At 44.3% G+C, this 26,929-nt stretch overlaps 1 protein-coding gene across 2 annotated transcripts; it reads left to right on the top strand.

Annotated features, from left to right (window-relative positions):
• The first annotated feature begins 8,837 nt into the window (after positions 1-8,837).
• On the top strand, positions 8,838-26,617 carry FUCA2 (alpha-L-fucosidase 2). Of its 2 annotated transcripts, none has more exons than XM_058534200.1 (7): positions 8,838-9,078; positions 13,596-13,783; positions 17,041-17,380; positions 19,441-19,651; positions 19,880-20,070; positions 24,373-24,481; positions 26,289-26,617. In XM_058534200.1, the coding sequence occupies exons 1-7, from the start codon at positions 8,861-8,863 to the stop codon at positions 26,427-26,429; spliced, it is 1,398 nt and encodes a 465-aa protein (XP_058390183.1). In that variant the 5' UTR covers positions 8,838-8,860; the 3' UTR covers positions 26,430-26,617. The 2 variants fall into 2 exon arrangements, with proteins under 2 accessions (XP_058390183.1, XP_058390184.1); XM_058534201.1 differs by lacking the exon at positions 8,838-9,078 and adding an exon at positions 9,127-9,248 and having other exon boundaries at positions 26,289-26,614.
• Positions 26,618-26,929: the final 312 nt, after the last annotated feature.

Below are 26,929 nucleotides of genomic sequence, written 5' to 3'. Positions count from 1 at the left end.
TCTCTCCACTGGGACATGGAAGTTGGACCTACTTCCTTTTGATGTCATGAGCCCCTACAACAACTCGTGTGGGAAAGGGCAGATATTAAGCTTCCTGCCAAGAAGATAAGTGGATACTTGAGACAGAATTAATGAAAATAAACAAAACACAATGAACAAAATATCAAAATTTTAAATAAAGACAGATCCAATCCTGCACTTCAGGAAAAAAACAGTAAATGAAAAAATCCTGTTATCCTGAGCATTTCAAAAGCTATTACAAAATAGATAAATCAAGTATAGAAATTCTAGTGTTGTTCTTCACGAATCCATCCACGTAAGATCACATTCCGGCGTTTTGGACAAAAATAAAGCAGTCCTGGGTGTTCCTCCTTTGTTGTGATGCTCAGTAGCTGATACAGAAGGATTCAGATATGGATCTCACCTTCAAAAATAAGCAAGAAGATTTCGTAGCAGTTTCTGAAAAACTGTAATGAATGTTTCATTTTTATAATCTCACTTGATGAATAACTACATGGTTTAAATTTTAAATTATAAATTTTCTGTGAAGAAAACTGGGAAAACATAAAACATAGAGAATAAATCTTATATAGATATGCGAGGGAGTCTTTTTAGAACGAACATCTGAGCAGTTCTGTGGTCAGATAATAATACAGGCTTTACCGATCTTCACAGAACGAAGTTCTTTCTGATAAAGTCTCAAAGTATCAATATCCATGGATAAGAGGAGGTGTTACGAAGGGAATTGGAATGCGGCCCCCCTCTGGAGACTTCAAGGGATTGCAGGTCTGTGTAGTAAACATGCCGCCATCTTTATTCCTCAACAAGAGATTCTACTGATAATACTAAGAGAAGGGGGTCTCTGCTTGGTGCCAGACCATAGGGCACAGCGTCTTTTCAGTTGAGCCAGCCATCCCCTCACCCCTGCACCCACTTGCTTCTCTATTTTGCCCCACTGTGTCATTATATAATCTTTGATGGCTCTACAGGACTCAACTATCATAGCCTCACGTGGGGCTCTGGTCATCTTATGAGAAGATCATAGTAAGTTCTTTTGTGTAAGACTGCGCAGAACTGACTCTTGATATCCCTAACGTCTTCAGCTTCTCCGGTACACAGCCCTCAGCTCTACAATGGAGAGCCTTCTCCCGGTACTCTCCCTCCCATTACTCAGATGATCCACCTATCTCTCTCAGCAGCGCGTCATCATTGCTTATTTCTATAGATTCCTTCTCTCACGCTGGACTCGGCTTCTTCAGGGAACCAGAGTTCTTGGAAGTTTCTTGAGGGCTGGTTTTATACCATGGGCACCTGACCCACGCTGTTGGCTCTGCCTGGAACACATTTGCTCCCACTATCTGTCTACCTAATTAACTTACTCATCCTTGAGACCTCAGTTTGAATTTTAATTCCCCAGGGAAGCCTTCTCTGACTTCCAAACTAGATTGGAGTTCCATGCCATATGCTTTCATTGCATTCTGTACTTTATAGCACATCCTCCAGTTTGCAATATTATATTTGGGTGGTCATTTGTTTAATGCCCATGTTTCCCACTAGGGAGTAAGCCACATACGTGATAGGACAGGGTCTGTTTCCTTGCCATTGCAACTGCAGGGCCCAGCTCAGTGCCTGGCCCAGAGTAGGGGCTGAATAAATATATTTTGACTTAATGAAACAAAGGAGTAATGACTAAATGAATGAATGAGTGAATACAGTATATAAATTCATGTATATGAATTTTCATATACATATGAAAATATGTATATTTTCATTCACATAATAACCAGAGTCCAGGCCGCTCTCCTCAGGTTAGCAGGATGGTCAAAAACATGGGCCCTCATCTATTGGGGCAAGTTATGCGCTCTCTGTGCTCCTCGTCCTCATCTGTACAATGGGGATAATAAAAGGGCCTCATCAGATTTAATGAAACTTCATAGATATCCCAAACACTTAGAAGAGTGCTGGCATACAGTAAGCACTAAACCATAAACGCCAGCACCTTAAAGAACCACCGCTCTGTAACCATGGAACCCTCATGAGCACCACACTCAATCGTTGCTATTCCCATACGCTTACCCTGGCTCACATTAATATAAATATTTCATCTAATCTCTTTGTTTATTTTTAGTGCTTATTATCCTGTGTCTCCAGGGCTGTTGGTGTAGTAGGAAGAAAGCCCAGGGCCCACAATTCTTGTAGAGTCCCACAAAAATGGTTTCATCTAAAATTTGAAGGGAAAAAAAGAACTTTTAGGTTAAAGAAAACGTTTTAATATATAATATGAATATATTTGCCTTTATACCAACATAGTCCTAAAATTATCATATATATATATATATATATATATTTTTTTTTTTTTTTTTTTTTGGAGGAGGAGGAAAGGGCCCAGGAAGGCAACAGTGCCCAGTGCCCAAGAAAGTCAGGGTGCCACGTGGAGGTTCCCAGCCCAACGCTCTGCATGAGAGCCTTCACTGTCCAGTTAACAGAAATGAGAACTAAGCACCGTGGCGGCGTCACCCTTCCGTGCACCATCTGAATAGGGTAAGGCAAGGGCGGGCTGCTCCTGGAGGAAGGCCATCTCAGGAGTGGGTCATCTTTCTATCCGCTTCTACCCTCTGGAGACGCGTGCGCTGAGCCAGAGCCGGGCTGCAGAGAGCACCCGGCTGCCCCCTCTCTCTCATCACCTGCTCCCTGCTCCTGGTCCCGCATCTCCTCCCCACACTCACCTCCTGCCCCACGCGCTCCTGTTTACTCCACCGTCCACTCTCCTCCGCCCGGCTCAGCTCGCAGGCGTGCGACACTGAGCTCTGAGCCTCGTCTCAGCTCTCAGCCTGCTTCCCCTAGCCGCGGTCCCCTGCTCCCCTAATTCAGCCTTTCCTTCGGATGCCTCCACCTCCCCCATCCTGTCTTCCTTCTCTTCACTCATTATCTTGCACATTGTCTGCTTTTCTTTGCATTGTAGTTTTTTTTTTTATTCCAATTTCAGGCAGGCTCTGTTTCTCCTACTTTTTAATTTTTGTTAATAGCTCCATGCTCTTGGGCTGAGTTCGTGTTTTTTTTTATTTTTATTTTTATGTTATTTTATTTTTTCACATCTCCTTTCTCCTTCTTGCCCAGCCCCTTTCCACTGTAGTTCCTTTTCCTTTTTTTTTTTTTTGCTTCCTCTTCCTCCCAGGACCTGGCCCCTTCCCTCCCACTCCTCACTGGGGCTGTGCAAACTCTGTCCTCTGCTCCAGCCGGCACATTCTGATGCTTGGCTGCCTATCAGGGTCATAAAATTACCCTGGGCCACCTACTGATGTGCAGAGAAAATGCCGCTTCTTTGTTCTGTTTATAGTCAACCTGCTTGCCTTTGCAGACCAGCATATCGCCACTCTCCGCCATACCACACGCCAGCTGGTTGGTGGGCAAAATTAATTATTCAATCAGGACTACGTGTAGACAAATCCTATAAATTAAACAGCCTCTTTAGCAAATATTTAGGCTCTCCTTTGGGTAAAATGCTCAGTCTCAGACACTTCCTCATCCCTTGCTTCTCCCTAAGGTGGCAAGGGGTTGGAGGCAGGGAAGCTTGGGTGCTGTTCTCCAGGTGCTGGGAAACAGCATGGTGCCCCTGCCTCCTCTGGTCCCTGGGTGCTGACACTTGTCCTGTTGGTGGTCCCAGATGAAGCCTGAAGCTGCTGTAATTCATGATCTGGTCTCTGCCGGGCCCACCGCACTTTCACTGGCATTCTGGAGCCCTCTGAGGTATGGCTGCCAGCCCCACAGCCTTGGCACAGCGGCCTGGCCACAGGGAACCATCTGGGCCAGATTTCCTGTTAGGTTCTTGGGTACCTCTGCCTCCTGTCTGTATCACTCGAGTATCAAGGTCACCCAGGAAAGCTAAAAGGCAATCTCTTCCTTCCCTAACAACACGGCTCCACCTACTTAAATTTGCCTATCACCTTGAGAGGCTTCCTCTAGAGTCCTAAATGGGAATCTGGACAGAAATACCCCTTCCTTTGGTCTTCCCCTTATTTATCTCACACACACAATAATACCAGTCTGTATTTAGATGAGGCTTAATATGTGCTTTGCAGGATTTAATTCTCACAACAACCCTGTGAGGAAGATGTACTTTTATCATTCACATCTAATTGGTGTGGGAACTGAGGCACAGAGAGGTTGAATGATTCACCCAGGATCACACAGCCCTGTGGGAAAGGGGGGAGCTGGTAGGGGAACCTTAGTGGCCTGGCTGCAGAATCTGTGCTCTCAGACTGCGCTCTGCTGCTACCCTCCCTCCTCTGATCCCTTTGGCCTCCTCCCCTCATTCCTCCTTCTACTCCCACCCCCAAGCCAGAAAAAGGCGTGGCATATGCTGTCTCTACCATGAAGCTGGTTTATTTACCTTATAAAGGAGGGACTGGGTTCAGTTTGTTTTGAACGCTTTTCTTCTGCATTTCCAGAAAGAGACTGTGCGTTGATGTCAGCTGTGAGGCAATGTTTCACTTCTTCCGTTGTCCACTCCAGGGGAATTCAGGGAACTGCTGAGACTGGTTGGTGGCTGTCATCCAGCTCCATATGGAGATCCTCAAGAGCCTCCCTCAGATATTAGCTCCACCCTCGGCATTGGCAGCGTGATTACTTCTGGCAACCACAAAGACGTTGGCCAGGGCTGGCCTCCCGCCCTCCCCCGTCCAGATCAGGAGCAGTGACCAAGGTAAGTACTCCATGTACCTGTGGCTGCACAGCATGGGGCTGCTGGCTGTGGTGGCTCCCCACTGGGGCCCACCTGTTGCTACAGGGAAAAGACCTTATCCTACTCTCTTCATCTGGCACCTCCGTGGGATCAGGGCTCCTTGCCAGTGTTCCCCATTGAGGCCCAAGGCCCCCCAAAAAGCCTTATCAATGAGCACGTGCACCTGGAGAATCTGCTGTTTCTCAGATAGCTGGATCCTCCATAAAAACTTTTAAATACGTAGTTGAAGCCTTAGTGTGGTGTGGTTCTACTGAGCAATTAGCAGTAGCTTTAAGTGCAAAGACTGTAGCTTTGTAAAGCATTATCTTATGAAATGTGAAGTGCAATCTATTACATGCACGTCTCTCCAGAAGTGATCATGTTCTGAAATATTTCATAGATTTCATTCTTTCAGTCATTTAACAAGTCTATTTTGAGGAGACTCTCTTCTCCCTCTTCATTTCCAAATAAATCTGTTTCCTACTGATTCCAAATCCTACATCAGTGGGTCCCCATCTGGTAGCCTAGGATTCTTATGTGTCCTCAAGGGCACCAAGGGAGGCTTTTCATCTATTTTCAGTATTTCCTACAGAAATTGTACTTTTATGATAAGGTTGTACTTACTAACTAAAAAAAATTGCTTTGCCTTCCAGTGGAATGGTAAATGACCCAAGTGGCATTTATGTGGATCAGAAAGTTTGATTAGCCCTCTTTAACTGAAATATATGGAAATTTAAATAATTTATTACATGATAAACAAATTTGTTTGGAAGATGGAAATGTTCTAAGCGTGAGGTTCACATGGGCAAATGATGCTTGATGAAAAGAGAGGGCCCCACTGCTGCATTGTCACCATGGCTATGTCTACTGTCCCTTTGAGAGTTCACAATCTCATCCTCACTGTGAAAAATGTCTTTTGCACTTATTATGCAAATCTGTTTCAAGGGATGTCAAGGTGCAGTGGCCATGAGGTCCTAGATCATTCTAGAATCAAAGACTAGATAATAAAAACTGTCACCGCACTTTATCGCTGACTGGGGCTATTGCAATTGGTAGTGTGTTCAGCAGATTCCCTGATCCCTCTCTTCCAGGAGACCCTCACCCTGGGAAGGCTGGGGGCCCTTATGGTGCAGCTGTGGTCCTGGGGAGCCATCGACACTGCATCAAGGTGAGCCCTTATACCTGAGGTGACAGTGGCTGCTGCTGCTCCCATGTCTTTGCAGAGATAGGAGAATGAGGGCAACAGCTGCATAGTGTTGTTTCCTCATGGAAATTAATAAAAGAAATCTTAACTAAATTAGAATCGAGAAGGCCCATAGGGGGAGCTCTCAGGCCCTATCACACACGGTCAATTACACCAAACAGGAAGAAAGGGATGCTTACATCTTGGACAGGAATAAAATTACTTTACTACTGAAGGAAGATTTCTCTCCCCACCTGGCAACAGCCCCGCCAATGAGAAATACCCCAGCTCAGCCAATGAGAAGCCAGTTACCACCTTGAACTGTTCCTTTCCCCAATGGACTCTAGTTTAGAACAGCCCCTGCCCCACTCCCCCTTTTTCTCTATGAAGGCAGCTCCCCTCCTTCATTTGCTGGATTTGCCTACAGTTTGCCATAGCATGCACATCTCGAATTGCAATTCTTTTGGCTATTCCCAAATAAACTCGTTTTGAAGCTTTTCAAGTCAACATGCTTCTTTGTTCTTTCATAATGCTCAATAATTAGAACACCAGTCTATTGAAGAACTTCAACAAACATGCTTTGCGTGCTGCTCCCTGCAAGGCTCTGCTTTAAAATCAGGGACTACAGAAATGAAGGGCCTATCCCTGTCCTCAGGAAGCTCACAGCCTAATGGGAAATGAGGTCTGTATCCACCTAACTACCAACCATCCATGGAATCCTATATTAGTGGTTGGGATAAGATTAATGGGAACACACAGGAGGGAGTAAAACATCTAGGAGGGAAAGTGGTGACAGAAAGCTGGGAGGAGGTGACATTTGAACTGGCCCATTGAAGGATGAGAGGCGTTTTGCAAGAGCAGAAGAGGTGGGGATTCTGGCTTTACTCTGAAAGCATTTAAGAGGGGGAGAGGTGAGTTTCTGATGATGTCCCTTGATTAATCATTCCAAGTTTCTGGCTTCTTTTTCCAAGCCTGCAGATTCTTAAACATTCATGCCACTGATTTCACTTGTCTTACATCACTTTGTTTTCTAATGCAGTGGTTCTCAAAGTTTGGTGCCCAGACCAGTAACATCAGCATCACCTAGGACTTGCTTAGAAATGCATATCCTTGAGGCCAGCTCCGTGTCCTAGTGGTTAAGTTCAGCATGCTCCATTTCAGAGGCCCAGGTTCAGTTCCCCTGGCGTGGACCTATACCACTTGTCAGCCGTGCTGTGGCAGTGACCCACATACAAAACAGGGAAATATTGGCACGGATGTTAGCTCAGGGCGAATCTTCCTCAAGCAAAAAGAGGAGGATTGGCAACAGATATTAGCTCAGGGCCAATCTTCCTCAGCAAAAAAAAAAAAAAAGAAAAATGCACATCCTTGTTACGGAACCAGGTTCGTTTTAGCCTGTCGCCCAGAAAACTAATCACCAAGATGATGCGATAGCAGCAGAGAGAGGGTTTTAATCACAAGGCAGCCAAGAGAGGAAGCCCAAGAACGAATCTCAAATCTGCCTTCTCCAAAATGGGGGCTCAGGGATATTTACGGGGTAGGAGGGCAAAGTGCTCTGAAATGTGGAGATAGATGATTGGAGGTGAGGAGAGGTGCGGTAACTGCTGATCTGCACAAGCGTAGTCAAACTTCATGCCTCTTCATAAGACACATGTTCACAAATGGCCACGACCTCATGATCTGAGGGGGGGAGTTTTAGCACCTTGATGTCAAAAAGATCACTTGTTGAGTATTTGCGCAGGCCCAGTTGATGGGCTGGTGGTCTCAACCAGCCTGAACTGGACAAGGGGTCCTAATTCCTGAAAAACAGCTCAAACATCCACCACCATGGTGACCCAGGTGTCAGGAAGATGTCATCTACAGCAACCTAGTGGGAGTCGGATAGCACATTGCCTAAGAAGCACAGCTAACCTTGGGAGGGTGAACAACTGAAAGCTATAATTAGTAATTGCAAAAAGAACTTTAGTTACTAGCTACCTAATCCTCAGTGGCTGTTTACCGGTTTCATCCCGGGGCCCCAACCTGAACTGGAAACTCTGGGAATTTCACCTTGTAGGGGAGGACGGGAGAAAATCAAACAAAGCTTTATAACATGAGTACATGGGAGAGACCCAGGAAACTGAGTGGCTCACCAGAATGGCTGAAGCTGCCAGTTTAAATATCATCTTCAGCTAAAGACAAAGGAGGCTGTTGGGGGTAGTGGTTTGGGACTTCAAAGGGAAGGAAGGCAATTCACCTGGAGATGGAGAGCAAATGTTTGGTAGATAAGAATGGGCTTAGCAAGGACCCTCACAGTCTACCCATACCCAGAGTTATCTGTGGTGCTGGCCTGTCCTGGGGACAGGTCTTTTTATCTTAAATTCTTTTAGGCAGTTAGTGGGAAGGTCAAAGTTTCTTTCAGTCTTTTATTCTATCAAGGCAAAGAGACACATTTTGGGATGGCCAATTTTGATCCCCCACAATCTGATACGGACTCAAGATTGAACAGCCACAGGTCTAACACAGAAGCTTCTGGGAGAAAATGCAGAGGCTAGGAATGATCTAGGTTGTTTCCAGTGCCTCCAGCCTGGGCAGGACTGGATGACCCGGGAAAGGGTCCGCCTTGGCCTCCGGGAGGTTTCTGTAGGGGTCGTGCGTCTGGAGTGGAAAGGCGCTCCCACAGGTGGCTGACCCAGACTGATTTGTCTCCCCAAAGCGCACAGATTGACTGGGAGCTTTAGCTAAGCATCCTCGGGGTTGCTCTGGGGTAAGTGTGGCCTCCTTAGTCATGCAGCTGAGCGTGCAGCCCTCCTGGGGTCAGCCGGCTGCAGCGCCCGGGACAGCGGCCGCTCCCACCCCCGCGGGGAAGGGGGCGTGCTGTGCGGACCGGACCGCTCGGTCAGGTGACAGCGGGGACGCGGAAGGACGGGCGCCCGGGAGGCGGCGCGAGCGCGCGGGCGGACGGAGGGCGCGGGGACATGCGGCCCCCGGGGCGGCCCGGGCTGGCGCTCCCGCTGCCGCTGCTGCTGCTGCTGCTGCCGCTGCTGCCCGCGCCGCGCCCCGCCGCGCGCTTCCACCCCACCTGGGAGTCGCTGGACGCGCGCCCGCTGCCCGCCTGGTTCGACCAGGCCAAGGTCGGCGTCTTCGTGCACTGGGGCGTGTTCTCCGTGCCCGGTTTCGGGAGCGAATGGTTCTGGTGAGCGCGCCCCTCTCCGTCTCCTCTGACCCCGCCTTTGTCCCCGGCCTCCAGCCACCCAGCGCCCAGCCCGTCGCCTGTGCCTCGTAGTTTTGGCCCCTGGTCAGGTTCGCCGCCCGCTGTGTGAGCCGCGTGGAGCATTTCCGGGAGTGAAGCGTGTAGTTGGCTGTGTAAGTGGTTCGTCCTGGAGGAACACTGAACTTTTCTTCCGTGTGACTGCGGTGGTTGCCAGACACTTAAGGTGGCTCTGGCTTCTCAGCGCCTTGATAGCGGCACGTATCAGGTTGTAGTTGTCACACTGTAACCACTGAGTCACTAAAACGGCAGAAATTAATCGACTTGTGCGGGGTCATGTGATGGGCGCTGAAGCCTGGGCCTAAACTGTCCCAGGAGACCAGCCCCGATGTCCCCTGGCTGCTCTGCTGCTGTCTGCCAATTTTCAGTTGTCTTGCATGAAGTACAGTTAAAACATAAACTTATGGGTATGTGAAACGTCTGTTCATTTGAGCATGCATTGGCTTTTTTTTTTTTTTTTTTTGGCGAGGAAGAGCATCCCTGAGCTAACACCTGTTGCCAATCATCCTCTTTTTTGCTGAGGAAGATTGGCCCTGGGCTAGCATCCGTGCCCATCTTCTTCTACTTTATATGGGACCCTGACACAGCATGGCTTGATGAGCGGTGCATGGGTCCACACCCGGATCCGAACCTGCGAACCCCAGGCCACCGAGGCAGAGCGTGCAAACTTAACCACTGTGCCACTGGCTGGCCCCTGCATTGGCTTTTTAATGTTAAAATGTTGCCCGGTGAGGCTCTAGGAATTAAAAGAGGGTTCTAGAATGTTACCCTAAAAAATAAAACCCTAAATATTAATAGACTACTGTACGAAAGTGCTACACAAAAAAATTGCTCTTTAGGTTTTGCCTTGAGATCTCTGTAAAAATGTGCATGGCATCTCTTACAACTTGGAACTGTTTCACATACTTTTCCTGATTAAATATTTCAGGTATTCAGTTCTTCAAGATAGAAGTGTTATCAAATACATATATATGTCGATGCAAATAATTCATAATCAATCTATAAATCAAAATTGGGGTGAGTTTATTTTGAGCCAACCCTAAGGACCCAGGAGAGTACCTTCATAAAGGAAGGAAGCACTCCAAAGAAGCAGAGTGTACAGACGAGTTATATACCATCTTCGAACAAAGAACATACATCACATATGATAGGAATGTCCCTTTTACAATAGTCATGAGGTTGCTTTGCTGGCACAGCAGGTGGGTGGTCAGGAGGTGAGCACAGCAGGTTGGTAATTATCCTCAAGGGAACGCCAATATAGGGGAAGACGCATCCCCATCTTTAAGGGCATCATTGTGGTCTTTGGGACATTGTAAATGTTTAAAGCAGATGTGCAATGAATGCTCAACAGGCCACATAAGACCTTTTGGAAAAACAAGATCAGGATGAATTAGTTTTAAACCAAATGACTTCCTCATATATTCCAATATATCCTCTTGCTTGTCATTTATTCATCATATATATATGTATATATATATACATATATAATATGTATATTTATGCACACATATATTTCTAAGTACAATAAGAAAATAAGCAATGAGTATTTGTACTTAAATCTGCTTTATACTATATACATAGTGTACATCAAATTTAATATATACAATATATAGTACATACAATACAGAGTATAAACTATATATTGTATTAACATTATATTGTATACACTGTACCACTTTCTACAAAGAGATTGACTTTCTTATTAAGTTAGACCAGTTCATGTAAAAGAACTGTGTAAGCTATGGAGTACTAGTCATATACTCTTTTGAAATCAACTTGTAAAACAAGGGACTCTTTCTTTCTCTATCGTGTATTATCAAACATGCTTTCTTCAGGATGTTATAAATCTTTATTTGCAAGTTTTGTGTTGTAAGGCATTTTGAGTTTGTTTTTGAAATGTTTCAGATTAGCTAGGTACGTAAATGAACAGATTTTCTTCTGTTTATATTAAGATATAATAAATTATACTTTGTTATTTTGTTCAACCATAAAGATTAAGTAAATATTCATTTGTGCTGGAAGAGGATTTGATGTTTGTTGAGACTCGAGCTCTGCCAAAAACAGCTAGTTTTGAGTCATTTTATTTGCAATGGTTAGCTTTTCATTTTCTACAAATGAACACAAGGTTGTGCTGTGACCTAGAACAATAAAGATACTTCTTAAAACACAATAGAGAGCCATCCCTAGTGCCCCTAAAGTTCAGTGCACTCCAGGTTTGGTTCCTGGGTGCAGAACCACGCCACTCGTCTGTCAGTAGCCATGCTGTGGTCTTGGCTCACATAGAAGAACTAGAAGGACCTACAACTAGAATATACAACTATGTACTGCAGCTTTGGGGAGAAAAAAAAAAGAGAGGAAGATTGGCAACAGATGTTAGCTCTAGCTCAATCTTTAAAAAAAACCCAAAAAACAAAATAGAATATATTTTTGATGGTCTGGAAGTGCATTAACCCTGTAGAAGATTCTTTAATTATCTATAGTTTCCCTTTGTGTCCCCTCTAAACCTCTGCTCCCCACCCCAGTTTGACTCAGGACAGATAACAGTAGAGATGATTATATCCAACTGTCCTTAATGGCAATTCAAAACCAAATAAAATGATGGGCTGTTTACTGTAAGTGCCTCTTTTCATTTCTATTAATATGAAATTTGAGAAGTGACTCTAGACCATAGTAGAGAATAAAAGTTCAAATAGACTACGGTAGGGGCCGGCCCCGTGGTGTAGCGGTTAAGTGCACGTGCTCTGCTGTGGCGGCCCAGGGTTCGCTGGTTCGGATGCCAGGCGCGCACCGACGCACCGCTTGTCAGGCCGTGCTGTGGCCTCGTGCCACATAAAGTGGAGGAAGATGGGCACAGATGTCAGCCCAAGGCCAGTCTTCCTCAGCAAAAAGAGGAGGATTGGCATGGCTGTTAGCTCAGGGCTGAACTTCCTCACACACACACACACACACAAAAACAAAGTAATAGACTGTGGTAGGAGAAAATAAGAGAAATCCCTTATTCTATTCAGCTTTCTGACTGTCCCCATTTCTTTTTTGTGGTTCAATTTAAAAGGTAAAAAAACATCATGGATCAATTAGGATTCACTTTAAGGTGTAGAAAACCCAAATAAAAGGCGTAATAATAGGGGCTTGTTATCATACACAACAAGAAATTTAAAGGTAGTTGGCTAATGATGAAATCAAAGACTTAGGCTCTTTCTGTCATCCTCAGCCTATTGACTTGTCCCTTCATGGTTACATAATGGTGGCCAGGCATCACTTTACACAGCCTTGTCCAAAGGCAGGAAGGCCGGTTTCTTTTTTATTAGGGAGGATACTGTTTCCAGAATCTCCCAAGTTGGCTTCCCCCTTGGCCAGCTTGGGTCATGTGTCCATGTTGGAGCTGCGATGGAGGCTGGGAAAGTCTGTACCTGACTTTTGGGCAGGCAAACAATAGTGCCTGTGACATATGTCCTTCAGTGACGTCTTCTCAGCAGGAAGAACCTTCTCTTCATCTTTGGGGATGGAGTGCTGCTTATGGATTTGCTCATCCTGTAGAAACACTCTTAGGAACGAATTGATGGAAAAAAGTGGAAGACAGGTCAGAGATGAGGCTTGTGTCTATTTCATGAGGATAGTTACGCTATGTTTCTCTAAAATGTATAATTATGTTTTAGATATGGCTTTTCTCATGAAGATTTGCTTAGGCAGTTTAGGCCCCATTGCCCAGAATAAATACAGATAACAAGTAATCCTTGAAGGTTGAGTCCATATATTAAAATAACAGCATCTTCTTAATTTTACTGTTGCCTTCTCCCCCACTTGTTCTCTGCTAATGAATATAATAGGTGCATGCTATGTTTTAGACACGTAGCCTTCCTTTTGAAGACTTCCTCACCTATATTACAAAGGACTAGCTATGTCAAGATACATACTACACGTTGCAATTTAAAAGTGAAGAATTAATGGTCCGTCCCGGTGGTGTAGTGGTTAAGTGCGCGCGCTCCCCTTCAGTGGCCTGGGGTTCGCAGGTTCAGATCCTGGGCACGCATTGATGCACCGCTTGTCAAGCCATTCTGTAGCGGTGTCCCATATAAAATAGAGGAAGATGGGCAAGGATTTAGCCCAGGGCCAATCTTCCTCAGCAAAAAGAGGAGGATTGGCATCAGATGTTAGCTCAGGGATAATCTTCCTCACAAATAAAATTAAATAAAAGTGAAGAATTAAGAGTGAATGGGTGGCTGGGTTGTCTAGAATGTTCTAGTGTATAAGCTGAGTGGATTTCGCAGAGGGATAAATGGAAAACGAGGGAAGTTTGGGTTTAAGCTTTCTTTAAGGCAAAGTCATACCAATGGGGAAGGGAGAAAGAGAATCTGGGTCACATTTGAGTAAGGGGAATTAGTACAAGCAGCTGGAGCAATTATTTCAAATGTTCACGTGCTGTCTCTGTTTCTCTCCTTTAGGTGGTATTGGCAACAGGAAAAGATACCAAAGTTTGTGGATTTTATGAAAAATAATTACCCTCCTGATTTCAAATATGGCGATTTTGGACCACTATTTACAGCAAAATTTTTTAATGCAAGCCAGTGGGCAGATATTTTTCAGGCTTCTGGTGCCAAATACGTTGTCTTAACATCCAAACATCATGAAGGTAAGTAAGTGCAACATTTTCAAACCCTGATAATGGTTACAAAACATAAAGTAGTTTTTTTTGGAGAAGACACTAAAGCAAGTTGATCCACCTGAAATCAGAGTGTTTTTCTTGGGAGCAAACATAAGTGGCTACTGACATTTGCTTATAATTTAAGGGACCACGTGTTCCTCCCGATTAAGAAGAGAGAAAGATCATACCTTCCACACCACAGAGAAAAAATGAAAAATGATCACATTTTGTTATAGGCATCTTTAACAATATTTCCAAGATTTGATTAAAGTTATTTGAAGTGGGATGTGGGTTGCAGGTCAAACTTTATGATTGGAATTGTTCTCTTTCCTTTCATTCCACCTCTGTCATGCATTCTGGGAAGGCACCATGGGGGTTGTGCCACTGTAGTCTTGCGTCGTTACCAACATACCTGGCTGCGCTTTTGGCCAACTCTTAGATGGCCAAATGGTGGACAATTTGCTAGTGATGAAGGTGACACAGATCACCTGGAAGGAAAAGGATTATGGAACTGGAATGGTGCCCAGAAATATCAGAGATGGTGGAAGAATATCTAAAAGGAAACACAGTGGTCGTATTAGGGTTCTCCAGAGAAACAGAACCCATAGGAAGTAGAGTATATATAAAGAGGTTTATTATAAGAAATTGGCTCATGCAATTATGGAGGCTGAGAAGTCAGGAGAACCTATGGTGCAGGTCCAGTCTAAGTCCAAAGGCCTGAGAACCGGGAGAGTGGATGGTGTAGGTTCTAGTCTGAGTCCCAAGGCAGGAGAAGACCGATGTCTCAGCTCAAAGACAGGCAGAGAGAAAGAATTCTTTCTTACTCAGCCTTTTATTCTATTTAGGTCTTCAACAGATTGGATGAGGCCCACCCACATTGGGGAGGGCAATCTGCTTGATGCAGTCTACCTAATCAAATGTTAATCTCATGTAGAAACACCCTTATGGACACACCCAGAAGAACGATTAACCAAATATCTGGGCACCTCATGGCCCAGTCAAGATGACACGTAGAATTAACCATCACAGTGCTCCGACATGAATAGGATGGCTTGCACCCATTACCATTCCAGTACCTATAAGATCAAGAAAGCATCCACACATTCTTATTGTTCCAAATTCACCTTAATTCACTGGACAGTTTTCTTTGTGTGACCATCTTTGCCTTGATATAAGAAACTTTGCCACATTATTTTCTCCAGGGATGAGGGGGAGAGCAGGGGTAGGGAGGGGAGTAGGAGGGAAGAATCAGAACCAAAAATCTGGAATTATCTTAGAATATTTTTCCCTTTGGCCACATTCTAGTGGCTTAATGATTTTCTCCTATAGATGTTTCTCCTGCTGAGATGGATATTTATAGTGTATTTGCCTGCGAACATGTTGATATCCTGATGTCTAGGAACTTCTCCAAGCTGGCACAAAGTATTACATAGTGAGCTTATTTAAAAAAAAAAACATAACAACTCTTAGTCATACTGTGAGGACAGATGATGTAGCCCACATTTATAAACTTTCCAGGACCCATGTTGTCTGATGTTTTCATTGCTTATGGAAAAGACCCCGTTGACCTCGGTTAGGCAGGAAGAACACTGTGAGCTTATGGGGGTGCTCTGAACCGAAGACCCATGTGATTTTGCGCTGCCTGACATTAGGGCCTGTCAAGTTGAAACATTTTGAATAGGACTAAATATCAACAGTGCTCTGAAGCTTACCACAAACATCTTTGGAACAAGCGTGAGCTGTTTTAAAAGCTTCTTAAAAAATGAATCTAAAGAGTGTGTCCACCTTAGACTTGTCCTAATTTACAAGAGTAAAGTGTTTCACCAAAAGCACCTTAGATATGTCTGTTCTCAAAGATTCTTTTGGATTTTGGTAGGACAGTCACAATATACAGTCATGCTCTGCACGACGACATTTCAGTCAATGACGGACCACATATACGACGGCGGTCCCATAAAATTAGCACCATATAGCCTAGGTGTGTAGTAAGCTATACCATCTAGGTTAGTGTAAATATACTCTATGATGTTCGCACAACGACAAAATTGCCTAAGGATGCATGTCTCTGAACGTCTCCCCGTCCTTAAGTGACGCACAAACTGTACTTATGTTCCTAGGCACTAACTAAAATTTTGAGGCTTTTATATTATTTCTTAAGTATTTCAGTTTATATATCACTTCTAATATCTTTATATAGAACAACCAGCAATCTAAATGCAAATTCCTTTTAAAATGAATTATTTCAGGGCTGGCCCGGTGGCTTAGCGGTTAAGTGCACACGCTCCGCTACTGGCGGCCTGGGTTCGGATCCCGGGCGCGCACCGACGCACCACTTCTCCGGCCATGCTGAGGCTGCGTCCCACATACAGCCACTAGAAGGATGTGCAGCTATGACATACAACTATCCACTGGGGCTTTGGGGAAGGAAAAAAAAAAGGAGGAGGACTGGCAATAGACGTTAGCTCAGAGCCGGTCTTCCTCAGCAAAAAGAGAATTAGCACGGATGTTAGCTCAGGGCTGATCTCCCTCACACACACACACACAAAAGAATAAAATGAATTATTTCAAAGTGGTTGTATAATGGCAGACATTTTTCTTACCCATTTAATTGGTAGATAATTCACTTTTAGGTAATTTAAAGAGCAACATCCAAGCTTATGACAGTAGAGTAGGGTGAGATTACAAATGGTGGGTGTATTTTAAAGTACAGAACCTCTAGGGAATAGTGCCCTTCCCCCCTGGTTAAATGAATAGTGAGGCTAAAGGAGATTTCCTACTATACATGGATCGCCAGTGTTCTAAAAATTACACTCTAATAAAATAAGTAATCCTAAAACCAAGGACTGTACTATAATCTTAGCTGTGATCTGCTAATGTTGATTGTCGATTTTGTGCTAGACTCTGCACTAGCAGTTGGTTGGGGATATAGCAGAGACCTCTGCAGACGTGATGCTGTCCCTCAAGGAGCTTATAGTCTCAGCAGGAAATAGGAGATAGATCGGACTATACAGACCTTATGGGTACCTTGCGAGTTACTTTTAAAAATCTTGGTTCCACCTTGTTTAAATTCTCATTTGCTTCTCCTATCAAAGCAGAATATATACCATGAAGACGATTGTCATAAAGCAGTTGTGCGTAGCAGCAATTATCATGTGTACTCTCTGATTTGTTTTGGCGTTTGCGTAGGTGGAAACTGACGAGAATAAAAGTGACATGCTTACATGGTTTTTCATATGATGGCACAGGCTTCACCCTGTGGGGCTCGGAGTATTCGTGGAACTGGAATGCTGTAGACGAGGGGCCTAAGAGGGACATCGTCAAGGAACTAGAGTTGGCTGTTAGGAACAGGACTAACCTGCGTTTTGGACTCTACTATTCCCTTTTTGAATGGTTTCACCCGCTCTTCCTGAAGGATAAATTCAGTTCATTCCACAAGCGACAATTTCCAGTTTCTAAGACCCTGCCTGAGCTCTACGAGTTAGTGAACAAGTATCGGCCCGAGGTTGTGTGGTCGGATGGCGATGGAGGGGCCCCAGATGCCTACTGGAACAGCACGGGCTTCTTAGCCTGGTTGTATAATGAAAGGTGTGTGCGCTATTCCATTGCTGGGGTAACCTTACACGTTCCTAATACATGTGTAACATTTTAATTCCCTTGCTTCTTGAAAGATTTCCCTTCAGGCTCATTTGTGGTATGGGGGAGGCAATTATTATAAATCATGCTTATTAGATATATCAATATTTACTCACAATAATCAAGTTACAAATCAGTATTCAAATACAACTCAATAGTCTGATTTTAAAATCAGACTAAAAATCACGGAATCAAGAACTTTGAAGACGTTAATTTTGTGGGTCCCCCATTTTCATTTCCTATTTGGGGACCACTCTGTTTTTTCATCACTGTTTCTGATTACGTGCTTTTCAATTCCTCTAACTGCTTCTTTTTATCCTCTGACCCTTTGATAATCTTTGCTGCTCAGTCATGTCACCCTTGTTTGTCTTTCCTTCACGGTCAGCATTCTTAGCTCTTCCTGTTTTTTCCTATTGCTTTCTAGCATGTTCCAGGTTGCCCCATTAGAACAGGGAGTTCTGACTGAGCTCCTCTCTTAGGCTTCAACTGTATGGACCAAATTTACATTTGGAACTAGAAGGTACTCGGTTTTGTGCTATGAAGTCGGGGCATTCTGCTTGTGTTCCCTGGGCCCACAGAGGGCACACATACAAATATGGTCATGAACCACATGATGATGTTTCAGTCAACGACAGACCCTGTAGATGATGGTGGTCCCATAAGATTAGTACCATATAGCCTAGGTGTGTAGTAGGCTATACCATCTAGGTTTCCCTAAGTACACTCTGTGATGTTCGTACAATGACGAAATCACCTAAGGATGCATTCCTCAGAACATGTCCCTGTGATTAAGCAACACATGACTGTACTCTGGAGAGCTCTTTTTTTTTTTTTTTTTTGGTGAGGAAGATTAGCCCTGAGCTAACATCTGTTGCCAACCTTCCTCTTTTTGCTGAGGAAGATTGGCCCTGGGCTAACATCCGTGCCCATCTCCCTCTACTTTATATGGGACGCCGCCTCAGCATGGCTTGATAAATATTGTGTAGGTCCTCGCCAGGGATCCGTACCTGTGAACTTCGGGCCGCTGAAGCAGAAAGCACAAACTTAACCACTACACCACCGGGGCTGCCCCTGGAGAGCTCTTGATACTTAAAACAGCAGCTTCTCCAGGTACTCCTTCCAACGGGAAAGACTGGGAGCCGTCCACTTCAATTTGTGAATCAAAACTGTCCCCTGTAAGTGGAGAGGGGCAGGAGGTGCCACCTGCTGTGATAAATTATGTTGTGGGGATATTTCAAGCCACAGTGAATTAATTCCATGATGACAGCAGTCGACTTGGCTGAGATTATTCTATATTAGGTACAACTGTAAGGGAAAGAGAAAGGCTAGAATATGTCTGAGATTATTCAGTCATGGGCGAGAAAAATGTCTTAAGTGTACATTCAGTTTTGGCTGTCACTCACAATATGGGGAGAAGCTTCAAATAACAGTATAATACTCTTCTAAGTGCTATCTGTGCTGGGCACTGGGCTGGGTGTTTTACATAAATTATTTCTGTTCTAATAATAGATGAGGAAATTGGTTATTCAGAGGAGTTAGGTCACTTGCTCTAGGACAGGGAGCTTAGAAAGTGACAGAGCCACAACTGCAATCAACCTGGGTCTATTTGACGTGAAAACCATGGGCTTTGCGTTACATTCTGCTATGGTTATTTTTCAGCAGCGGATTTCAGTCAGACCTCTTCAGTCAGACCTGTCAAATGTTTTTTGACATTTCCTTTTATGTCAAACAAGTCTTACTTTCTGTTTAAAAAAATTATACTTTTGGGGCCGGCCCCATGGCATAGTGGTTAGGTGCTCGCGCTCTGCTGCTGGTGGCCCAGGTTCGGATCCCGGGCACGCACTGATGCACCGCTTGTCAGGCCATGCTGTCCCATATAAAGTGGAGGAAGATGGGCACGGATGTTAGCCCAGGGCCAGTCTTCCTCAGCAAAAAAAGAGGAGGATTGGCATGGATGTTAGCTCAGGGCTGATCTTCCTCATAAAAAAAAAAAATTATACTTTTCATTTCAGCCCTGTTCGGGACACAGTCGTCACCAATGACCGCTGGGGAGATGGTACCATCTGTAAGCACGGTGGCTACTATACCTGCAGTGACCGTTACAACCCAGGACATCTTTTGCCACATAAATGGGAAAACTGTATGACAATAGACAAGTTTTCCTGGGGCTACAGGAGGGATGCTGGGATCAGTGACTATCTTACCATCGAAGAATTGGTGAAGGTACGTAAAATGCCTTGTGACCATTGTGGTAACATTCTTAATAGTGTACGTGTGTGAGAATTATTTGTTATAATGTATATAGCTCAGTGGCCTGTGAACACGGGACATTATTCTATCCTCTACGTTGGTTCTCCTGGATAGTGACTATATACGCGTGTTTAAGTCCATAAATACGACGTATTAACACATTCACGATGGAATTGTTTTCTCTCTCTAAAAACTATATAGCAACTTGTAGAAACAGTTTCATGTGGAGGAAATCTTTTGATGAATATTGGGCCCACACGAGATGGCACCATTTCTGCAGTTTTTGAGGAGCGATTAAGGCAAATGGGGACCTGGCTAAAGGTGAATGGAGAGGCCATTTATGAAACCCACACTTGGAGATCCCAGAATGACACTATCACCCCGGATGTGTGGTAAGTTATTCTTGTCACCAAGTACTATTTCACAGGGGAAGGTGTTCAGAATTTCTCACAGATATAAAGAGAAAAGTAGGATAAAAATGAAATTGGATGAATGCCTACCTCTACAAAACACTTTCCAAACTTTACTTACTGTAAAGAGAGGGGAGGGGAAGAGACTCATGTGGTTTTGAACACTTATTGTTTATCCAGTTGAGCTTAAATCATCTCTAGATGCCTCCTAATGGCAGACAAATTTTAGTGAAAAGTAGTCAGCTCTTATAAAAATTGTAAGCCATTGAGAAACATGAAAAATGCTGAGTGGTTAATTCAAAAGAGAGAGACTTCTGTTTCGTCAGTTAAGTAAGTTTTAACTTTTGCCCATGTTACATCACATCAAATTACCAGAGAAGAGGTGCCGAAGGGCAGAAAAAAATATTAAAAATGAGCCCAAATAATGGCATTAATTGATTAAAAAATTTGTAACTTGTTCATATGATTCAAATAAACTAAACCTGAAGTTTCTTTAAAATTAGCTTGCTAATTTCTTTGCTAACTAGAATCTTCTTTAAAAGCCTTGTCTCAGGCTTCTGTCTGAGCTGTGAAAGGTTCCGTGTGCCAATGAGCATCTGAACCAAACTGCAGATATGATGGTTTCTGACGTGGGGTCTCAACATACATAAACAAGAGGATTCTGAGTGAAACTCGAGAAATTCACCTTCTGTGGCCACCAGTATGAGTACAGCCTGCTCAAGTATCAATCAAGAGGTTGGACTGAAGGTTGTTCTTTGATCTTACTTGACTTATAACTTGAAAATTGTCCACTCATTGAAGAAAATAAAGTAAAGCAATCTAGACAGAAGCAACTAGTTGAAGAATTTCAGAATGTTGGGTCTGGGAGAAGCCATGATGAGAACCCAGCCCCAATCCTTCATTTCACAGAGGCTAGTTTAAATCTGCTTTCGGAATTTGCTTCCGGGTTTATATGTGACTATGAGGGTGTCTGGTTTCATAATCACTGCAAAATGATGAGGGACCTCTCGGTCATTAACTGTTATTCCATGAAGTTTTCTTTCAGTAAGTAAAGATAAAAGCCAAGATACTTAAGTGATTTTTTTTTTGTTTTTTTGGTGAGGAAGATTAGCCTTGAGTTAACATCTGTTGCCAATCCTCCTCTTTTTGCTGAGGAAGACTGGCCCTGGGCTAACATCTTCCTCTACTTTATATATGGGACGCTGCCACAGCGTGGCTTGATAAGTGGTGCGTAGGTTGGTGCCCGGGATCCGAACCTAAGAACCCTGGGCCGCCGAAGCAGGGTGCTCGAACTTAACCACTACGCCACTGGCCTGGCATCCAGATACTTAAGTGATTTTAATGTCCGTACTCACAGTTCTTCTAATTTGCTGGCCCCTCAGTTCCCGTCCCTCCTTTCTTCTAGGGATCTCATCCACTCTGCTTTGCTGCCCTCTTTCTTGGTCATAACCTTAGACTTTGCCTCACCAATAAAGGCACCTCTTCCATGTTCTCAATCTGAAGCATTCTGCCATCTAACCACCACCTCTTCTATTTCAGCTCACTCCACATAGCACTTCAGCCTCCGCTGCGATCTGTAATCCACTGATCACACCATCTTTGTTCCTATCACTCTGTCTCTCCCTGAGCCCTCTCATGTCTTCCTCTTCTTTATCCAGGTCAGATTCTGTAGCCCGTCACTCCATTGCATACGCCCTCTCCCTCTGTCGTACTCACAGGACTTTGATTAAAACCTTAACTTTGATGAAATTCAGCTCTACTGGGGCTGGCCCAGCGGTGTAGTGGTTGAGTTCACGTGCTCCGCTTCACCGGCCCAGGGTTCGCTGGTTCGGATCCTGGGCGCAGACCTACGCACCGCTCATCAAGCCATGCTGAGGCGGCGTCCCACGTAGAAGAACTAGAAGGACCTACAACTAGGATACACAACTATGTACTGGGGCTTTGGGGAGAAAAAAGAAAAAGAGGAAGATTGGTAACAGATGTTAGCTCAGGGCCAATCTTCCTCAAAAAAAAAAAAAAAGACTTGGTCTTTAGCGCTTTAAAAAAAAAAAATTCAGCTCTACGTATTTCATGGCTGCCCCTGGGCAGCTAAATGTGACTAGAAATACACACACACACACACACACACACACACACACGTCAAATGATCTCACTTTTGGCGGTCAAGGCCAACCCCTGTGTCCTGGATCCCATCCCAATATCCACTCGAGGATATCGTTCTGGCAATTCTCTCCTTTTGCTCCTCATCTTCAATTTTCCCTCTTTATTAGATCCTTTCCCATCAGCATGCAAACATGTTATTTCTTGCATCTTAAAGCAAGTACTCTTTCCATCCTAACTTTGATTTCCAGCCACCTTCCCACTTCTCTACTTTCCTTTATAGTCAGACATGTTGAAAGATTTGCTTTCACTTGCTATCTCCAATTTCCTGCTGTGGTTTTTCTCTTGAACGCCCTCTGGTCAGGCTTCCGCGCCACACTCCACAAAGTCCACTATCGAGGCCCACAGTAACCTCTCCCTCGCCAAGCCCAGGGTCAGTTCCCAGCCCGTTGTCTGAGCTTTCGGCGGCATCAGCCCCAGTTGATCGCTGTCTCTCCCTGTCTTCACTGTGCCTGTTGGCTGCCCTCCTGTTTCCTTTGCTGGTTCCACTCCAGGTTCCCAACCACTAAACCCTGAAGTGCCCAGAGGCTTAGTCCTTGGAGTTCTATTCTCCATTTACCTTACTTCTCCAGGTGATCTCGTCCATTTTCATGGCTTCAGATGCCATACTGATGACCTCTAGGGTGCAGACCTCTTTTCTTGAACTCCAGACTCCTATGTTCAGCTTCCTAGTCAACATCTCCACTTGGAAGTATAAGCTTCTTAAACCTGTTGTGTTCAAAACTTAGGTCCTAATTTTTAAATTTTGCTCTAAAAATTAGCTCCACCCACAGTCTTCCCCATCCTCACTTAACCGCAGATTCATCCTTTCAGGGGGTTGTCAGGCCAAAAACCTTGGGTCCTTCACTCCCCTCTCGTTTCCATCCCGCAGCCAATCCATCAGCAAATAACATCTTTATCTTTGAAATATATCCAGAATCTGACCACGTCTCATCCTCTCTCTGGCAACCCTCATCCTTTTAGTCTCCATGGTCTCTCCCCTGGATTGTTTCAGTAGCTTCTTGACTGTTCTGTTTCCATCCTTAACCCTTTAATCCTTCTGTCCCAAAACCTTTGAAATAATAAGTCAGGTTATGGCACTCCCAGGCTCAAATTCTTCCAGTTGCTTCCAGTCTTAGAGAAAAGGCCAGGCCTTATAGATGCTTACAAGGTCCCCTAAAAACTGGCTCCTTGTTGTCTCTGTGATCTCGTCTGCTCGCCTGCTCTCCCTCACTTTTCTTTCTTTTAGTATTGGGGAAGTAGGGGAGGGAGGTGCTGTGATATTGTGATTTATAATAAGAAATATATATTTGGTCTTCAACCCTGTTTCTGGCACAGAGCTCCTAAAACTCTTAGAATTTCTTAAGAGATGAGAGCCATAAAGGTGTCTTTTGTTATGTTAATGAGGTGACTTGTGGACCCCACCTAAGGATGGGGCTGGTTGCCAGGAGTCTCAACCATGTGATTAGAAGGTTGGAACTTTCAGTTCCACCCTCAACCTCCAGGGTGATGAGAAGGACTGGAGGTTGAACCAATCTTCAATGGCCAATGATTTAATTTATCAGACCTATGTAATGAAGCCTCTATAAAACCCAAAAAGGACGGGGTTTGGAGTGGAGGTGCTGGGAGAGTGGCATGCCCGACAGGCCATGGAAGCTCCATGCCCTTCCCACACACCTTGCAAGTAAAATGCTTCTGTGGGTTTTGTGAGCCACTCTGGCAAATTAGTCAAACTCAAGAGGGATTCTCCCATCTAGAGCCCGTGGGTCAGAAGCCCAGGTGACAACCTGGACTTGTGATTGGCGTCTGAATTAGGGGGGGCAGTCTTGTAGGACTGAACCCTCAACTTGTGGAATCTGACACCATGTCTGGGTACGTAGTGTCAGAATTTACTTGAATTATAGGACACTGAGCTGGTGTCTGAGAATTGCTTGGTGGTATGGGGAAATCCTCCCCTCAACACACATTGGAATTGGGATTAGAACCCTTTTAGGTGCTTTTTATGCTACCATGGGGCTATTTTTCCTTCCCTCTATTAAAGAAGCCATTGGTAAATATTTACTAAATGGAAGTATCTCTATAAAATAATTCCAGACCTGACCCATAATGAGAAATATTACTGTACTTTTTTTCCCTTTTAACCAGGTACACATCCAAACCTAAAGAAAACTTGGTCTATGCCATGTTTCTCAAATGGCCCACATCAGGACAGCTGTTTCTTGGCCAACCCAAAGCTACTCCGGGGGCAACAGAGGTAAGAGGGAATCTTATCTTTATTGTTCCTTTAAATTGCTAACTAGTATATCCTGATGAAAACATAACTTTTAACTTCAAGGAGAGCCTTATATGTGCTCCTCTTATACCTCATAGGAATAATTTTAACGTTTGGCCAAAATTTTTGAAAATTTTCTTTTATTTCCCAGAAAACTGAACTTATAAAACAGCTGCATTATCTCCATGAATATCAGTGTAAAACAGATATTATCCTTCACAGTCATTCTGTGTTGTTCACGTTCACTGCATGCATCCAAAATGATTCTTTTCATAAAACTGGAATCTAGATTCTTTCCTTGACATCCAACCCCAGAACACATAAAAAAATTTGGAGAAAGTGAAAGGTTATCTAACAGTTGTAACCATCAGATCTGGCATTGAGTTTCTTTTGACATATTCTATAGCTTATTTTTAAGAAATTTTCCATTTCCTTGGAGGTGAATTTTCCATGTTTTTCCTTGTATCATCTTTCCATATTTCATTTCTAACACTGTGGTTGATCAGGCAGAAAAGAAGATGGAGTTTAATTCCAGCTTAGTGGCCTGGGTATGACATTATCTTTTAATTTTATCTGGGTTCTCTTTGGCTCCATTGATATTGTTACTTAAAAGTTCATTTTTTTTTTTTTTGGTGAGGAAGATCAGCCCTGAGCTAACATCCATGCCAATCCTCCTCTTTTTGCTGAGGAAGACCGGCTCCGAGCCAACATCTATTGCCAATCCTCCTCCTTTTTTTCCCCTTTTTCTCCCCAAGTCCCCAGTAGATAGTTGTATGTCATAGTTGCACATCCTTCTAGTTGCTGTATGTGGGACACCACCTCAGCATGGCAGGACAAGCGGTGCGTCGATGCGTGCCTGGGATCCGAACCCGGGTGCCAGTAGCGGAGCGCGGGCACCCAACCACTAAGCCATGGGGCCAGCCCCTCGTGGGTTTTGTTTTTGTGTTGCTCTACTTATAAGCAAAGTTTTTTGGTTCAAAATAACTGTAAACATGTAGAAAACGGCTTATTTAAATTCACTTAGGGCCAACCCCGTGGCTTAGCGGTTAAATGCACGCACTCCGCTACTGGCGGCCCAGGTTCGGATCCCGGGCACACACCGACGCACCGCTTCTCCGGCCATGCTGAGGCCGTGTCCCACATACAGCAACTAGAAAGATGTGCAGCTATGACATACAACTGTCTACTGGGGCTTTGGGGAAAAAAAAAGGAGGAGGATTGGCAATAGATGTTAGCTCAGAGCCAGTCTTCCTCAGCAAAAAGAGGAGGATTAGCATGGATGTTAGCTCAGGGCTGATCTTCCTCACAAAAAAAAAAAAATTCACTTAGCATAGGACTAAGGATATAAAACAATTACAGTAATAATTGATCACACTTGTGTTGTTGATTAGTAGTTGTTATTGGAAAATCTGGGAAGAGTGGCTGGCTGAGGGAGGGGAGCCTTTCTCCAAACATGCTGTGTAGGAACTGGGCAGGCCTAGTTGGGCAGACTAGTTCCAGAGTCGTTTCCCTACTCTGACACTCCATGCAACCTTTCCAATTCTTCTTCCCCAACTCCTGCACACTTTTGAGAGTAATTTAGAAGCAAGAATACAAGAGCAAGACAGATGTATGATTCATTTGGATCAAGGGTTAAAACAGCTTGTGAACCACTAAATAAAAGTAAAAAATGAGTCTCCTGTGTATAGTGCTTTTTAGGAAATACCAACCATTCTTTCCCCAAAAATAGTAAGCGAGTGAGTCAAAGAGATACGTTTGGAGACATCTGTGTATATGTTTTTAATTTCAGGTTAAACTACTGGGACATGGAGAGCCACTTAACTGGATTCCTTGCAAGCAAAATGGCATGATGGTAGAATTGCCACGTCTAACCTTTCGTCAGATGCCCTGCAAGTGGGGCTGGACTCTAGCACTCACGAATGTGACCTAATCTGCAGCCGAGTGGTTCACGCTGCAGTCACAGCCAAGACCAGAAAATATCAGGTTTCTAGAATTGTAGCATAGGGAGAAAGCAAATGTAAAATTGGTCAGGAAAAATCAAGTAATTACTTAGGCAATTCAGCCCTTTTTCCCGCTTACTCCCTCAATTTTTTCTTTTCTTTTCTTTTCTTTTTTGTGAGGAAGACCAGCCCTGAGCTAACATCTGCCAATCCTCTTCTTTTTTTTGCTGAGGAAGACTGGCCCTGGGCTAACATCCATGCCCATCTTCCTCCACTTTATATGGGACGCCGCCACAGCATGGCTTGACAAGTGGTGCCTCGGTGCGCGCCCGGGATCCAAACCGGCGAACCCTGGACCGCCACAGCAGAGCACGTGCACTTAACCGCTTGCGCCACCGGGCCGGCCCCCCCTCAATTTTTTCTTGAATTACCCCTGTGACTGTTCTAACTCTCCTGTGTGCTTTGCTGTCGAAGTCTCTTCACATTGAGC

This window comes from Diceros bicornis, chromosome 39 (genome assembly GCF_020826845.1).
Source record: "Diceros bicornis minor isolate mBicDic1 chromosome 39, mDicBic1.mat.cur, whole genome shotgun sequence".
NCBI lineage: Eukaryota > Metazoa > Chordata > Mammalia > Perissodactyla > Rhinocerotidae > Diceros > Diceros bicornis.
This window is presented reverse-complemented; position numbering and strand designations above follow the sequence as displayed.

What these genes read in the sequence shown, in the direction of transcription:
- FUCA2 (XM_058534200.1), top strand. Translation starts at nt 8,861, where the DNA reads ATGCGGCCCCCGGGGCGGCCCGGGCTGGCGCTCCCGCTGCCGCTGCTG. An exon ending in AACATCCAAACATCATGAAG is followed by an intron (nt 13,784 to 17,040) that starts GTAAGTAAGTGC and finishes ATGATGGCACAG; the next exon opens with GCTTCACCCTGTGGGGCTCG. An exon ending in CTACTCCGGGGGCAACAGAG is followed by an intron (nt 24,482 to 26,288) that starts GTAAGAGGGAAT and finishes TTTTAATTTCAG; the next exon opens with GTTAAACTACTGGGACATGG.